This window comes from Elephas maximus, chromosome 9 (genome assembly GCF_024166365.1).
Source record: "Elephas maximus indicus isolate mEleMax1 chromosome 9, mEleMax1 primary haplotype, whole genome shotgun sequence".
NCBI classification, from domain to species: domain Eukaryota; kingdom Metazoa; phylum Chordata; class Mammalia; order Proboscidea; family Elephantidae; genus Elephas; species Elephas maximus.
The window spans coordinates 25,445,080-25,462,255 of NC_064827.1; the positions used below are offsets into that span (position 1 = coordinate 25,445,080).

General features: G+C 33.5%; 1 protein-coding gene across 7 annotated transcripts in view; it reads right to left on the minus strand.

The window, feature by feature from the left end:
- Positions 1-3,292: 3,292 nt before the first annotated feature.
- The window catches only part of PSIP1 (PC4 and SRSF1 interacting protein 1), a 37,392-nt gene continuing 23,508 nt past the window's right edge, over positions 3,293-17,176 (minus strand). For 2 of the 7 annotated variants that reach the window (XM_049895385.1, XM_049895384.1), the window contains exons 7-16: positions 15,651-15,747; positions 14,497-14,572; positions 11,832-12,060; positions 10,740-10,858; positions 8,100-8,155; positions 7,264-7,334; positions 6,952-7,053; positions 6,196-6,409; positions 4,767-4,878; positions 3,293-4,078 (exon numbers count right to left, since the gene is read on the minus strand). In XM_049895385.1, the coding sequence (XP_049751342.1) occupies positions 4,018-4,078; positions 4,767-4,878; positions 6,196-6,409; positions 6,952-7,053; positions 7,264-7,334; positions 8,100-8,155; positions 10,740-10,858; positions 11,832-12,060; positions 14,497-14,572; positions 15,651-15,747 (1,137 nt within the window). In that variant the 3' untranslated portion in view covers positions 3,293-4,017. The other 5 variants (XM_049895386.1, XM_049895387.1, XM_049895389.1 and 2 more) reach the window with 5 other exon arrangements.

Below are 17,176 nucleotides of genomic sequence, written 5' to 3' on the forward strand. Positions count from 1 at the left end.
CCTCTCAAGAAGTAACACTTAAGTTGAAAGCTTCATTTCTGGACAAGAACTTTTTGTGAGTCACACTAAGTTTAAAATGTATGACAATTTAGTATTTTTATGATAAAATGAACAGTAGCATAATTTATGCAGTATGATGACTGGGACTTGAGAAATGAGGATCCTATGGTTTGCTAGCTCTGGCTCACTTACTCTCAGGCTGTAACACCCAGTTCTATAAGCAAAAAAAAAAAAAAAATTTCTGGCTCAGCTCTACCATTATTTTGATCCCCTTACTGATAATCCTATTGTCTCATTCTGGGCCAAAGAGAAAATTTTTCGTAGCTTCTGAGGTCAAGATCATCAGAGAAGATTGTAGCTATATCTGAAATATCTTCTGGAAACCATTTGCATTTTTGGACTGGAAAATTTAATACTGTTTTAAGACTATGAAATGCTGTAATATGAATTACTTCAATTTAAATGTGTCATATTTATATTTCACTTTCTCTCTTCTAGGTTGTATTTAAATTCAACTGAATTTCACATTTCCCTGGATGACTAAGAACAGACTTTTACAATATAAATCAAAAACTGGTGAGGCCTATATACACTTATTTTATATGCTTTGTGGACTTACATGCCGCATCTCCAATTAAGTTGATTGGTGTGGAGATGACAAGCCACCTGTTTTTGGTATGTCTAGTGATGTTCTTATTCACAGATTCAATCAGTATACCAACAGGCTGGCTTATGTTGTGCCTAAATTTTTTATCTCCCTATATTGTGAACACTGAGCAGATTGAAAATAACCATAGGTTTAAGGTAAATGAGTGATTTACCCAATACCTCAAAGTCTGCAGGTAAACATGTATTCTTATTTCATTATGAATATGCAGAGGTTTACTTTTATCCTTTTCGTCATTTCCTGCTCTCAAAACAGCAAGTTCCAGAAAGTGGATTAATTGCCTTACTGCATCATTCCACGTGTGGTGCCAGTCAGGTCATCTTAGTGAACAAAAAAAGAACAATGTCAGTTAAAACACAATATGGTGTTTTATCACTGAGAATATTATCCTGCTGGTTCTTCAGTTTAGCTTTTGCACCAAAGTTAAAAGTTTCCTGGTGAAACCAAGAGAGGAAATGCTAACTAGGTTACTCTCAGAATTTGCCAGTGTGTTATCAACTTAAGTCTTAAGAAATTCCTAACTTTATGTAATTCGCAGCTATAAATTCCCTTAATCGAAGACAACTTTTCCCTTATGCCTATTTCAGTCAAGTAAACACATCGTACCTGTTATTACATATAAATATCAGTTTCTAATTAAGAAAGCAATTATGAATATGTTGCCATAAACCTTTCAAACAAGAGCCTTTGTAGTTATTAAGAGAAAGATCAGTTATCTCTAAGATTGGAGAATTACACAGCACAAATATAAAGACATTGCTGCCTAGACACCTGTTCCTTCATTTCCTGAGGCCTCAATATGGGCTTGCTATTTCCAATAGATCAGCCCTTCTCTGGCCAATCTTACAGAGTCCTATAAAAGCCTTTGCTGTCATACAAGACTAGATGGCAGACCTCCTCTTGACCTGATGCCAGGTAAGTGTATGTGGACAGATCCATGGCTTAGTGCACTACTTCAGTGTATCAGCAAAAACTGGGTAAAATCTATATCCTACTATCTTATAACTAGAATAGCTATTACAAGGCTTAAGTTACTGTAGTCAAGCTGTTCCACAAAATCTTACAGGTTCTCTGAGATGATACCATCTTGTGTATACCTAAGAATCACCTGGGGATCTCGTTAAAATGTAGATTCCGATTCAGTGTGGAAATTCTAATTTTCCGCAGCAGGTTGAATCAAAATGAACCCGTTCAGAGCTCTGGAAATTTCTACAAGCAACTGAGAAAATCTTCAGCTGAGTCATGTGAAACTTACTCTTGAAAGGTTGTTCATAACATAAATACACAATTTTTTTGCTATCTCTAAATAGGAAAGCATGTCTTAGCTTTTTCAGCTATGGAGTTTTGACCAAATACACTATTTAAATTGAGCCAATGTTTCTGATAGTCAGAAGACCTTTTCTTAAGCGTTCTGAGAGTGTTACCTGTGAATCACCTATGGCAGATTGAGAAAGCAGCTTTAACACAACAGCTATCAACTGGTTAGAGCACGCTCAGCCCACGCGGGCAGACATATAAATTATGATTAGACTCCTGGATCTCCAGAAGCCGAAAATGCTGTGGTTTCTTGGCAAAAGTACAGATTTGTTGGGTCACGGAAAAAAAGGGAGGGTGGACAAAAGATAAATAACATTTCCTTTATTTTTATAATTTTGAGCTTTTTTGTTACCCTGTCTAACCAAACAACAAAATCTCTATGAGCAATTAAATTATTTCCTTGGTAGCAAATTCAGAATTCTATCTCTTGCTCTTGTAAATAGCAAAAAAAGTAATTTACTAGTAGAGTTTGATAGAAAAATTCTTTAATCAAACAATTTTACATGTTGACACTTATGGCTTAACTAGAACAAATCTGTCCAAATCCAAACAGATGACTGGTTTATATAATATTATAGCAGAGTTCCATCAAAACAATGGGTCCTAGTTCCATTATAAGACCCTTCAAAAGCAAAATTCCAATTATTGAAATTGAAGATTCAAACTTTTCATCTATAGATGAAAACTATCCATGAAGTTAAAATACACAATGCTTGTCACACACCTTTTGGGGGCAACTTCTAAACCACAGGCCTAAAGTTACAACTTACCTTTTAAGCCATTTTCCCATATTCATATAGTTTCAAAACATGAGAAGTGTCTTTTAGCTATTGAAATCCACCAGCTGACCTAATATTCAAAATACAATGCTATCCCTTAGTTAATATACCCTTAAATTTTGCCTTAACAGTTCACTCTGATTTAGCCCAATATGAATATATAGACTATCAAAAGTACTGTTACTCTTACTTTGTCAACTACAAGCAACACGTTTCTATTCTTTGCAGCTTATATATATGATATAGAAATGAAAATAAAAATCCCCTTCTAATATAGCCATGTTTTCAAATAGGTTAGTTTTATATAATATTTACTTGTATTTACTGCATAAGCATTATTATAGATCGATTTTTCGAATTAAAAAAATACTAAAGTGACTTCCTTAATGAGTGTGACTTAAAAAACTCAAGACATTTCTCAAACAAACTTTTATCATTTAGCTTTCAATTTTAGCTTCTAGTGCTTATAAAGGATCTTAAATGTTTGATTTCAAGAAGGTTAATACTCTATGACAGATTCATTCCAATATTTAACCCATTCTGCTCTCTGCAGGAAAAGTCATGTGATTTCACTAAATTCCCAGCCACAAAACTATCTTCAAAAATTAACAAGTTTTGTACCTTACAAAATTGTCCGTTCAGCTTCAGTTGTATATCTAGTTGTCATACAAAAAGGCATACAGACCACACATTGTTACAAAGAAGCGGGATAATGTAGCACAATGTAGACTGAGAATAAACTTTGATAAAAGGAGGGAGGGAGTACTTGTATAGAAGTAACATTTTGTCTACCATAAAAATGCTCAACTTCTATAAAATCCACAAACAGTGAAAAGACAGTCTGGTAAATCCAACATGAGTAAAAACTATGCACAAAAACCATGGTATCAGCGAAAAGAGGAAAGGTATTATACAAGAAGCAGTTTTAAAACTGTAACTTTATCTACTATCAATTACACGTTAACTTACACACACTAATTCAAAGTATGCTACAACCATAATGTCTGGAAAAGCAGCATAACATTTTCTAAATGGATTTTTCTCTCACATTTACTGTTAATACTGCACAAGTACAGTTAGCAATAAGGTTTAATTTTAAACAAAGATAAAGGGATTTTCTCCCTCAAAACAAGTTTTTAACATCAAAACCTACACTTATAAAAATTTAAAACTTTCATTTTCAGCAGTCTAAATATTTCCAGCGAAAACCATTACAAACTTCTCAAGTGTCCTTCATGTTCCAGGTACATCAACCTAGTTATCTAGTGTAGAATCTTTCAGAGATATTTCAGTCTCTCTCTCTTCACTGGATGGCCTAAAGAGGAAAAGAAAGATGTGACAACTAGGATTACAGCCTTATTCTCTCAGGGAAAGAAAAGACATTAAATCTGTCATTACATTTGAAAAATCACTACAAAGGTAGACTTGAAAAGAAACCTTTGTCATTAAGACACTATCATTGTTTACCTTGTTCAGAATTTTAATTAAGCATGTGTCTTCCCAAGGTAATATGCAGATCAAGAAAAATAATTCAGGCATCACCATCAATATGGCCCAGGCCCTTTCTATCATTTCTACCTTTAAAGTGAATTCTCAAAGAACATGAAAATAGTATATCTATGATATCAACATACTATAAGCTTTAATAACAATAGGAGGATTAGACAAGATTTCCTTAAGAATTAGAGGGGATGCTTAGCAAATCAAGACTTGGTAAACTACAGTTCCTAAGCTACCTATTATATGGCAGGTGAAATTCTTATCTTTTCATTACAAAGGTTATCACTAAAAGAATACCAGGGAACAATGGTTATTTTTTTATGGGGTTCTTACCTATATAGCTCCATTCCCTTGAGTACAGTGGGCAAATAAGTTTGAAATAAAATTTTTCAAACTTTTTTGCTTCCTGAATTCAGTAACAGTGATTAAAACATACAAGTAACCTTAGAACAGTGCTGTGATTTAAAAAAACACACATGAAGGCAATTAAAACATGTCTTTACTTTTTCTTAGAGCTGGCATCATGGTTATCTTTGCTTTCCTCATTGCTGTCTCCATTATGTTGTGGCTGACTGCTGTCTTGAGCATCAGATCCTCCATTGACAGTCTTGGAACCTTTTGAAGGATTGCGATAGAAAAACTGTTACAGCTTCTAAGATAATACCTGAAGATGTCTTCTAGAGGTCCACAATCAAAAATATAACATGGCCCGTAGGTTTCCAATACTTTTTATTTAAGGTTACATTATAGAAAGTAGTAATTTCATTGAAAAGCCACGTTGTCAACTCTTGACACCACCAAAATCCTTTTGGTAGCGAAGGCACAAAGCACTGAGCAGAGTTCCTACATCTATCTAGAAGTACAGCATTTATTCAATTACTATTATCAGGAAGACCACAGGGTGGTACAACTCTTTAGAGCACGTGAGTTAGTTTTTGAACAAAAAAATTTTAGTGAAATTTCATATTTGTCACTGGTATTTTAGAAAAAAAGAGTTAAAAAACATTTCCTATCTGGCACAATTTTATGCCCTACTACTAAATGAACAATGGGGTTTTTCCTGTAAGGCTGATTTCGTTAACAGATCTTTAAGAAAACATAAATCATTCCCTAATAAAAAGGAATAAAAAAATTCAATTGCTTTTGAATGTTTCTAGATTAAGCAGCTGCTAAGATATTTAATGACATGAAATGGGGTGGGGATGATAAGGGTACTCTCAACGTGTTTTAAGAGTCTTTTATAGATACATTGGGTCCCCAGGTGGCGCCAATGGTTTGTGCTTCACTGCTTAATCTAGGGGTTGAAACTCACCCAGCAGCACCATGGAAAAAAAAGCCTGGTGATCTGCTTCTATAAAGATTACAGCCAGGAAAACCCTCTGGAGCTCAGTTCTATTCAGTAACACATGGGGTCACCACAAACTGAAACTAATTCAATGGTAATGGGTTTGTTTTGTTATATATTCTGAACGGTTTATGGATAGAATGGTATGTCTAAGACTTCAAAATAATGTTTGAAGGGTGGCACAGGTGAAGTGGATGGGGCATATAAACAACAATGATCATAAACTGTTAGTAATTACTGAAGCTGGGTGACAGCAGTAATATTAACAACTACTATTAACTATACAGAGCCCTGGTGGTGAAGTGGTTAAGAGCTCAGACAGCTAACCAAAAGCTCAGCAGTTTGAATCTACCAGCCACTCCTTGGAAACCCTGTAGAGCAGTTCTACTCCATCCCCTAAGGGCCACTATGAGTCGGAACTCAGTGTCAACTAGTTTGGTTTGGGTTTCACTAAGCTAAACTTAATGAAAAAGAAAAAGCAAGATCGGGCTCTACATGTTCCACCAAGTGCTTAATGATATCTTTCTCATTTAAAAGCAGTCCCTGTAAACAAACAGAAACCAGGTCTCAAATTTGTAACTACATACCTGTTTGTTCCTTTTCTAGCTTTTTGTTTGGCCCTTTCTTTCCTTGATCTTTGGTTTTATTTGCTTCCTCATGCTGTCTTTGTTCAGCAAGAGATTTATTCAGCACTTGTGTGATCACAGAATCTCCTTCACCAACCAAAAACATGTTCTTAAACTTGTTATACAACATTGTAGACTTTTCCATGATAACCTGACTAACTTTGAATCGCCGTATCTGAGAAAACAAAACGTTCTTAATTATTTCCCTGATTGATTCCCCCTTTTATTATTTTTTTTAGAAGCAGCAGTGTTTCAATTGAATTGGATTTTTCTGATGCCAGATTATACCTTCCCTTTTTCTTTATACTTCAGTGTTAGACCTCCTAAATCCCAATGTTTCAGTCTGTGACAGAAGAACTGTGGTGAATTTTAGCTGTACAAGTGAAGTGAAAGCCCCACAGAAACACCTAACAATTTGCCAAGACTTTGTCTATCAGACACATAGGATAAGTGATTCTGCTGGGGCAGGAAACGTAATTTTATGGCATAACTTAGGTTATTAAAACGCCAATTTTAAAAATATTGTACTAACATATATAACATTTCCATTTTAACAATTTCTAAGTGTATAGTTCAGTGACATTCATTGCATTCATCGTGTTGTACAACCATCACGACTATCCACTTCCAAAGGATTTTCACCCTGATTACTATAAACTTTATTTTTTAATGAAAAAAGAGGACGGTTTTTAATCTCCATGACTTGAGATAACTTACTTTTTTCAGTGTTGTAATCATCTCTGTGTGTTTCTGAGCTTGTTGCATTGTGACCTGAAGTGAAGCAAGTTCATCCAAGGCCTCAATACATCTGTTCACATCCTTCATGACAAAACAGTAATTTTACAACTGTTAATTATCATGAAATTATCTGTTCAAGATTACTTTGAAAATATCAAATAACTTTAAGGCAGTACAAAATAACTAGTAACTCTCCCTCTTATCTTAAATTTACATACATATGAAATCATGAAAAAATAAAATAGCAAGCTATTAAAGCAGCACTCTATTTTTAAATCAGGCATCACTTACAAGATTATCAATTTTGAGTGAATTTTTTATTTCAGCATGTATCCTTTGAAGTCGAGAATCCATTGATGTTTCTATAAATTAAAATACGTGGAATACAATAAATAATTTTCCAAAACGAGTATTTCTGTATAATTTAAACAAACAAACAAAAAAACCCCACTGCCATCGAGTCGATTCGGACTCATAGCGACCCTGTACGACAGAGTAGAACTGCCCGATTGAGTTTCCAAGGAGTGCCTGGCGGATTCGAACTGCCGACCTCTTGGTTAGCAGCCGTAGCACTTAACCACTACGCCACCAAGGTTTCCAAATCAAAGCAAAGTAGGCTGGAGAGAATGGGTGTATTTTTAAAAGTATTTAGTAATCTTTATTAAACATATGAACAATAGCCTACACCATTAAGAAGTCAGGTAAGTTATCTGCCATGTTTAGTATTTAAGAATGTAATATGTAAGTACAAAAATCACCACCTGCTGTATTTATTTCTAAAATACTCTGCATCCAGTAGTGAGTTTCCTACTTTATTTCTTAAATACCTTATAAGTTTAACCAAAAAACAGACAATCTCTACAGGGGAGATGTATCAAAAGTAAAAGTACCCAGCTTTTGGCAGTGTTACAAATAATGAGCATTAAAATTTAAAGACAACTACTTAGCAAGTTCACCTGATCATGCTTAAAATACAATGCAATTTATATGGAGTTGATTAGGGGTTTCAAAAAGTGTGTTTGTAGGGTATAACAAGATACAATGAGACTGATTCCAAAACGAACACATGAAAAATCAGTGTCAGTATAACTTCTCTATGTATAATCTTAAGAAGTAAAATAACTGACCTCGCTTCTTCTCCACTTTCTTAACTTCTGGCTTCTTTCCTTCATCTTTATTCTGCCTATCAAATGTTAACACAAATATTTCAAAACACTGGAACTTTGCGACTATGATTACCAAATGCCCATGATCCCTTATGTAAAAGTTAAAAATTTTAGTCTAGACCACAAGTTACTAATTCTTAACACTGTGCAATACCACAGCATTAATAAAAATATAAGTCAAACTCAAATTAACATGCTAAAATAAAATAATCCTATTTTTCAGAGACATCACAAAGTCATTTTAAAGTGGTCATCGTGGGATTTCATTTCCAGCATTAAGTAGTGTGTTGTTGAAAAATACCAGGGTTGTTAATGGACAAACAGGTGATGGTGGGAAGGGAATGCCTATGAATATTTCATGGATTCTACACAGCAATTATTTTTTAAAAGTGTGTCTAAGTAGACCAATCTGACTATTCCCCCCGTCTCCAAAGAGTAGATAATTTGAGGGGTTTGACGTTAGCTTTATTGCTTTGCCAATTATATCAATTGATAGCAGCATTTACATACCATTTCACAAATGAAAGGTACCTATTTTCTGTAAATCACAAAAAATAACCTCTTAAAAATTAACAATCTCTAGAACCTTGGCTTGGATTCGGATCACATTATGAACCAACTGAAATAGACAAGAACAAAAAAATATCTAAAAATCAGTTTTTTTAAAAAAACCTTTATTTTAAAATTTTGGTTACAGTTTCATTTGTTTTCTTCTTAACAAGTCTACTGTTTAATCTCTCAGGATAAAAAAAAAAACAAGATTCTAAAGAATTAAACAACAAAGGAATGTCAAGGTAAGGGCACAACTGTCCCCACTCTCAGGGGTATCATAACTATTCCAGTTTAATACCTAACTTCAAAACAAAATGAATTTTTATATTTTCTAAATGAAACTATAATGTACAACCACCATCTTCATCTGAGCTTGTTATAACTTTCAAATACACAAAGCTTCATTTTTAAGCTTGGTAAAAAGCTTTAACAGGAATGATGGCTGACCTTAATATGTAGTGTGTACCTTACAGGAAATTTAACAATCATAACACAGTAATAATGACATTAATAGTGAAGTCCTCAATTTAGAGTCTGGAACATTCTTCCATCAAGGGGGGGAGGGGGAAATTCAGTCCAATGAGTCTGTCTCAAGATCTTCATCGCTTGTTTCCTCCACTTGTATTCTCTTTTCAGTAACTGGATTAATGCTTTGAGCCCAAAATGAGATATATTTTTTATTACTGTAGATTACATGTTGTTTGGCTGGGAATACAATACAATAAACTTTATTTTGCATAATGCATTTCATACAAGCTGCATCTGCAATGCTTACAGAGCAAAACTGTCCAAGTACAAAGTTTTGTAATAACAGGAGAAGGAAAGAAAACACAAATATTAGAATTTGAGAAAGTTACATTCGGAGGACATTCAAAAAGAAATTAAAATACATAAACTGAAGAAGGGTTGGGCTAGATTTACTAAGTAACAGCCAATTTTGTATCTTTTATTTGGGGGTGCAATAAAGTTTAAAGCAATAGTCCAACAACTTTGTGGTAAAAGGACAGAAAAGGATAGGTAACAAAAAATAAGTATTACATAAGTGATCAAGGGCTAACAAATTTGAGGGAACATTTCTGACCTTTAGATCAGGTTTACTCCCTCAAGCAGATGAAACTGCTTATATATCCTCCAAACAAGAGGGCAGCTAGTGAAATGCTATACTTGTGAAGAAAGACTTTAGGCTTATGAATGTTTTATATAAAGTAAAAAAGTATAAAATTATTTAGGAATAGTTTAAAGAGTTTCACTGCCCATCATTAACTGTCTTAGAGCATATTTTAAAAATCACTTATTAAAGCAATGAAACAAATTTCAGTTAGAACAGTGTAAGACACTTCTAAAGAAAAGCTTTCCAAAAAAAAGAACTCAGAAGTGACAATTTAAACTATGAAAACAAATTTAAGAAAGATACGAAGTCTAATCATCATTACCACTGGTATTATTTTCCTTCTAATAAAAAAAAAAAATTATATAATAAAGCTAAAGGGGAAAGAAATTCCCCATGGAAGTGTATACTATCTTTCGAGTATCAAAATTTAGGATTAACTTTTAACTTTATATTGCACATATCTAACCTAAACCCTGTCAGCCTTGATATTTACTTTACTGGCTTCCTGGGTTTCCAACTGTGCTTGCAATTTTTGCTGGTCTTCTAGGGGAAGCCTGCTGGTGGTCTAACAAGGATATTTCCTGCATTCTTTCTCCACCAGTACATTATCAACAGTCTTTCTATATTGAGTATATTATACAAGTAAATAGTGGAGGATGAGTACATTTTCTGCAAAGCCACTAACAAATTCTATTTGCACTTTCAGTTTAAATTAAAAAATAATCCACAGGGTGATTACCTCAGTGAATTGCATCCTCTCACTCAGAGAAGAATGAAACATGATTACCATCATATACTGAAGATTTTCTAACATGTGGGAAAGTTCACTTCTCTTCAAAAGGCTTCATAAATGAAGGTCTAGAAAATGAGATTCTACTGTTTAAAAAAATGTCACTCTAGCTTTAAAAAGAAACCAAAATATAAAAAAAAATACTTACTGCTCAGTTTCCATTTGTTCCTCTTGCTTCCGTTTTCTATCCGTTGCCTCCTTCTCATGTTGCCCTTTCAGCATATTCCTTCTATGAGCAGTCTGGAAGTTTCTCCCACCTTTTCTCTTCTGTTTTGAGAATTAGGATGGATTTCGTTAGAGATTAGCACTTACATGATTACAATCTTGGGAGAAAAAAAGCAACTAAAGTTTTTTAAAGAAACAAATACTTAAATTACTACTGCAAAACAAAATCCTTAAATTACATCTCTATTTCTACCCGGTTACAGGAGTGATTACCTCTGGATAAAATGAAATATGCCAGGCTCTTTGCTTCTACACAATCACTTTGACTTGGGTTCTCATTAAATTGGCAGGCATACTGCTCAATCTACCCAATTTCACATTTCTGCCTTCTAAAATATTAAGAAATCAGATAAAAATGAACAAAACAAGGGTACTTACAGAAAGAAAAGGATATATATCTTTAATGAGATTCTCAAACAACTATGGCACCCAAGTAAGAACCACTGATAAAACATACAGCAAATAGGCCTGAAGAGTGTCCTCACTCTTCATCTGTCTTCACCAGACACCACCTATTTGGCTTAATCTCTACTTTTCCTACCTTTTTTAGATAGGAGGGGTTATTGGAAATTTAACAAATTTAATTTCCAAATCAAAATTTCAAAAACGTTTAAGAGATTTAGAAAGTACAACATATTAAGTTTCAAGTTAGGCTTTTTAAACATAGCTAATTGAAATGGAATTGGCAAGATAGACAAGTTTAATATTCAATGATATTTTGAGTCCCTGGGTGGTGCAAATAGTTAAGCACGCAAATACTAACCAAAAGGTTGGTGGTTCAAACCCACCCAGAGTCACCTTGGGAAAAAAGCCTGGCAATCTGCTTTGGAAAGGCCACCACCTTGATATTTACAGACTTTCACAAAGATACTCAAAGTTTACTAGCTAAATGATTAAAAAATACATTAAAAAAAAAAAAAAAAAACCAGTGCCGTCGAGTCGACTTCCGACTTAAAAATACGTAAGAAACTCTAAAAAAAGAACAAATATTTTATTTAATAGATAAGCTTTCTACCTTTTCACCTTCTTGATCATCCCCTTCTTCTTCAGAATCAGAGGTTGATGTAACCCCTGCTTTAGCTAAACCTTTCCTTTTTGACTCCATTTCTTTCTTCCCTTCTTTTTTGTCTGGCTCTTTTCTTGGCTTATCTTCTTCCTTTTGGCCTTCTTCATCCTTTTTCAGCTGCTTTTTAGGTTGTTTTTCCTCTTGCCCCTTTTTCTTACTTTTGTCTTCTTCAGTTACCCTATTTTAGAGAGTACGGCAGTGGAAAATGAGCATTTATGTATCATTAATACTTGTCATTCAACCATACTTTTCCAGTCAACCTAAGTATTTTGGATAACAATAAGTTATTTATTCAGTTTTTGTTTAAAGGCAAATTAAAAACATCTGAAAGTAAAATTAATAATGTCTTTACAATTCAACCATAAAAGGAATTCTGTATAAATTCTGTGTAAATTAGAAGGGGAAAAATATTATACTGGCATTAATGTGACAAAAAGTGATCCCCCCACCCCACAATTTTCCAAGTTTTTTTGAAATGTGATTTATTACCTTATGTACCAAGGCACTGTTCTTGACTCTGGGGATTCAACAGCATATAAAATGGGCAAGATCCCTGACTCTTAAGGAGCTTATATTCTACATGTTAATAAGAATAAATTGTTTTTATGACACAGTGGGAAATCATACAATTCCAGAACTGTAATCAAATATGGTATTTTAAAATGTAAAGAAACAGCCTTTTGTAGGCTAAAAGGTGCTAAAACTTACGTATATAATGGTAAAATATGCTTCCAATTTTAAGCATCATAACAAGCAGTACTGAACTCGCTTGTACTTAAGTATTACCACCGTCACCACTAGATATCACAGACATCATTAAAACAAATCAAACTACCAAAATTGCTCAATAATCCTATTATATTTATGCTAATTAACAGAAAAATATGAACATTTGTGTTATGATACTAGATTATAAAAGGAGAATCAAATGATTCCACTGATTACCACATAATTACTTTCTATGGTATACATCCAGCTAAAGAAATCCCATAAAGGAACGCTACAACTTGAAGGTTGGACAAAGCTTTTCAAAAACTAACCTTTCTTACTGTCCTAGGAATTTCATTGAGATATTCACAAATTACACAATTAAGTCAATGAATTTGAAAGCTGGAAGGAACTTCAGATCATCTAGTCCAACCCCTTCTATTGGACAAATGAGAAAATGGTACAGAATGTAAAATTAAAGTATCTCAATTCCCAATCCACGGACCATCAGACAAGTGCTTCCTTAAAGACTTAAGAGATTAAGTTGAAACAGAAAAAATTCAGAAATTTTTTCACACATCACTAGCATTGTATATATTTATCATTCTCATGTCATATGGGCTTCACCATTTATCTTTAATTGGTAGAAGAAAATGATTTAACTTTCTTCAACATTTCCATTACTATAAATATCTTTATAGTAATTCATGGAAATGAGAGAGTCAAATGTAAAAAGCATTTTCAAGGCTCTTTAACAGATACTGACCAATGGAGTCCATGGAGAGAAATGTACTGGGGAAGCTACTTCCAGTGACAACAGAGGCCCAATCAGGCAACATTCGTTATTATATTCAACAGAACTTCAGATTTCCTGGGCAACAATGACTGCTGTGTACCTAATCTTCTCCTTTCCAAGTGGGAGAGCTTACCATAGTTCCCTATCTCAGATCCGTGTTTGTGTAGCTGAAGGGGAAGACTCAATGGTATGTTTTCAGTTTCTAAATATCAAGAGATTAAGACATCCTTGATTTTCTGCCCAACGCTATGACTGGGTAACACAGTTGGGAGTTTAAAAAGGGGTGAGATTTATTTGGTATGTTTAAAAAAAAAAAAACTCACCTACAAAGTAATTTCTTATTTTCAATTCATTAGTTAAACCATGATGTAATTTTGTGCCACTGTTTTTGAAAATATATTAACAATTACCTTGGCAGTAAAATAAAGCTTCTTAAATATGTTTTGGTTGGAAATACCAAATCTCCAGTAGTGTTCTACAACTAATTAAAATTTCCTATGAAAACAATCAATTCATTCAAAACAGCATTATATCTAGTTCACACATCTTATTTGAGCCTTCCCTATAAAAACTTCAAGCACAATAGCAACACAGAGGTTTATACTCTTAGTCTAAGTTTCCTCCTAGTGAAGTTTCTACCCAAAAAGGTCAAACAGGATCCATAAGGGGAAAAAAAAAAGAAAAACATAAATTTTGAAGTAGTTTTCATTCCAAAATACCTCCAAATTTTAAATACATTACAAAAATTTTTATTTAAATAAAAGTTATTCTAGAAGAACTTACACAGATCTATAGAAATTATTTCAAATAACTTTTGTCTAAAATTCCCTCAGACATACAACTTACCCTGTATTACATCCTAATAAATCAAGACAATGTCTTAATTAGAGCATTGAGATGATAATCACACCAGATATTTCTCAATTCCCTTCCAATTTTTATTTTACATAGTAGAAAACTATTTCTCGTTATTTTCATAATTTTTAGAAATACCAGTAAGAGCAATAAAGTAAAATGTGAAAATAAAATGTACAAATGCAAAGAGAAATATGCTTAAAATCAAACGTTCCATTTATTGCACAGTTAATTATACATTAAAAATAAACTCACATGTCACTCTCTGAAGGACATGGCTGTTTCACCATTTTGGGCCTGCCTCTTGGTTTTGGAATCTTGACTTCTGTAGCTAAATGTTCACATAAAAAAAAAAATGTGTTAACTACCAGCTTTCCCTTTAAGATGCAAACTCATATATAAAAATTAAAAATTATATATACTAACAATAAAAGACCACTGGTGGCTTATTATACATACAATTATTTATAAATTTAAAAGATTAACCCCCCTTCCCTCCCATAGCTCAAATAAGCAACAGTAGGAAACTTAAAAAAGGCAGGTCAACAGAATAATTTTCTATTTGTCTTTCATATATCTGAGAGGGCTTAAAACAACGTTCTTCATGTTTTTTAACAAGAATGTCACAAAAGTAAACTTTAGAACATTCAATGTCCATGGACATAATACCTGTATCTGTATATACACCTTTGAAAATTTGTATCAGAATTCACTGAGTTCTCTAATCATAGTTTTATCCATTACAACAACACTAGTAAATTCCAAAGTAAGTTATGTAAATAGATTCTCAGTCCTTCCCCCCGCCCCTTTCCTGGGTATTACTCATTTCTTTTCAGTAAGAATCCTATTATTAAATCAGAGGGGAAGAGTGAGGCTACACTTTGGTTAATTTTCTTTGTATGATTAATAAGAGAGATCCCTTGCAAAATATTTCCAATTTTCCAAGTTAGGAAAATAAGCAGGCAATGCTGAAGATAGTTGTTTACTGAATAGATCCTAATAAAGAATGCAAAAAATTTAAATATTAATGTTTTTAATCAAATGTTCTTTCTCATGCTTTCATTTTGATTCCATTTAGAAAGCTTATGTCTCGTAAGTGAAAGGTAAAATAAACCCATTATAAATGGTAATTTTAACCTCACCACAGCCTCTTTTGCCTCTACTGGGAACAAAATGTAATAGGGATAAGACAGAAAATTAAATTGCCCCGAAAAATTATATCAAATTTAAATACTTTGTTACATACAACAGAAAACATAACAGGTTTATCCCCTTTGAAATTTCTATCTTACAATTTTATCTTATACTCCATTGTCTACCTCTTCCCAAAGTATTTGAGGCAGCAATACTTTAACGGACTGGAATATTAATCACGAGCTAAACAAAGACTTAAACATCAATAATCCTACCTGCAGGTCGTCCTCTCTTTGGACTCACTTTTAGATTAACAGATGCTATTGCTGTTGTCACTACTCCTGTCTCCTCAGTTTCTACTTGTTTTTCTGCCTGAATCACAAATATTTAATCTGTTTAGCAAATAGTAGGTACTGCATATTTAATACAATGGCAAAAATATGCTACTCTACAATAACATGAGCTCAATTGTAAGGGTAACTTCTATACGATTTTTATTATTTTTCAACAATTGACTCATCACAATAACATCCTCAAACTTAGCTTAAAGTTCTAAAAAAGAAAAACCTTCCATCTAAAACAGCCATTTGTGAAAATAAGGCTTTATTCTTGATACAATAAGGTATAATGCAATCATACTGTAACAACTCACACATTGTTCATAAATATTTCACTGAATGCCTTACAATATTAAAACTTTATATTGTCTACTTATGATATAGAACCTAAGTTAGAAAAAGCAAGAAATGAAATTATTGATATTTCTAATTTGTTAACATTATTAATGTATAAAAGTTTTGTTTTCAAACCGAGGCTCAAATCTCCTTTTTTCCTTGGAGTTATTCCATAGAGATTTACTGTGGTGGAGAATAAGGGAATTCCAATGACCCTTTGCAACCCATTAATTCTGGTATGACTTTCCTGACGGAACAATGGCCCCAAATGAGAATCAGTATTACTGACTCAAGCATTAGAGTAGAACAAAGGTTAAGAACTATCAGTTAGAAGGGAAATGGAGACAGAAGTTGGTACTGATCATAAAAATAGCAAAGGGTGGGGAAAAAAAAAACCCAAAAGAGAACAAAGAAAAGAATGAGAGGGCCATTCCTAGCTGCCTCCTAGCCCCAACGATTTTGAACTCAGCCTTAACTTTATCAGTGAAACTAAAGGCACTAAAACATGCCTGACGGAGTCTCACTGACCCAGAATATATTATATATACATATATATTTAAAAGCCATCTAAGGAGCCAAGCTGGTACAATGGTTAAAGCACTTGGCTGCCAACCAAAAGGTCTGCAGCTCAAGCCCACCAGCATCTCCACACTGACTTCTCAGATTTCAGCCTAGGAAACCCTATGGGGTAGTTCTACTCCATGCTTTAGGGTAGAGACCTGAGGGCACACAATGACAATCAGTAATTTGCAGATAATTAAGGGCTATGGCCCAGTGTTGGTAAGGACATGGAGAATCATTTTACACAATGATGACTGATGAGTACAAGCTGGTACCACATTTCTGAATAACTGTAAAAATAATATGTAAATCTGACTCAATAATTCTAAGAGTTTATTCTTTTTTTTTTTGTTTGTTTTTAAAAACATTGCTTTTAAATTCAGACATAATAATGCATACTCAAAGCATTATTAAAGGTCAAAAACTCATCTAAGATAATCCTTGAAATGTTCACAAGGAACAGCATAAAAAATTTTCCTTAAACTTAAGCTCAGGTTATATTTCTGAAATTTTGAGCATTCACAGACCACATACTTCTGCCTCAACCTGATTCAATAGCTCTGGGG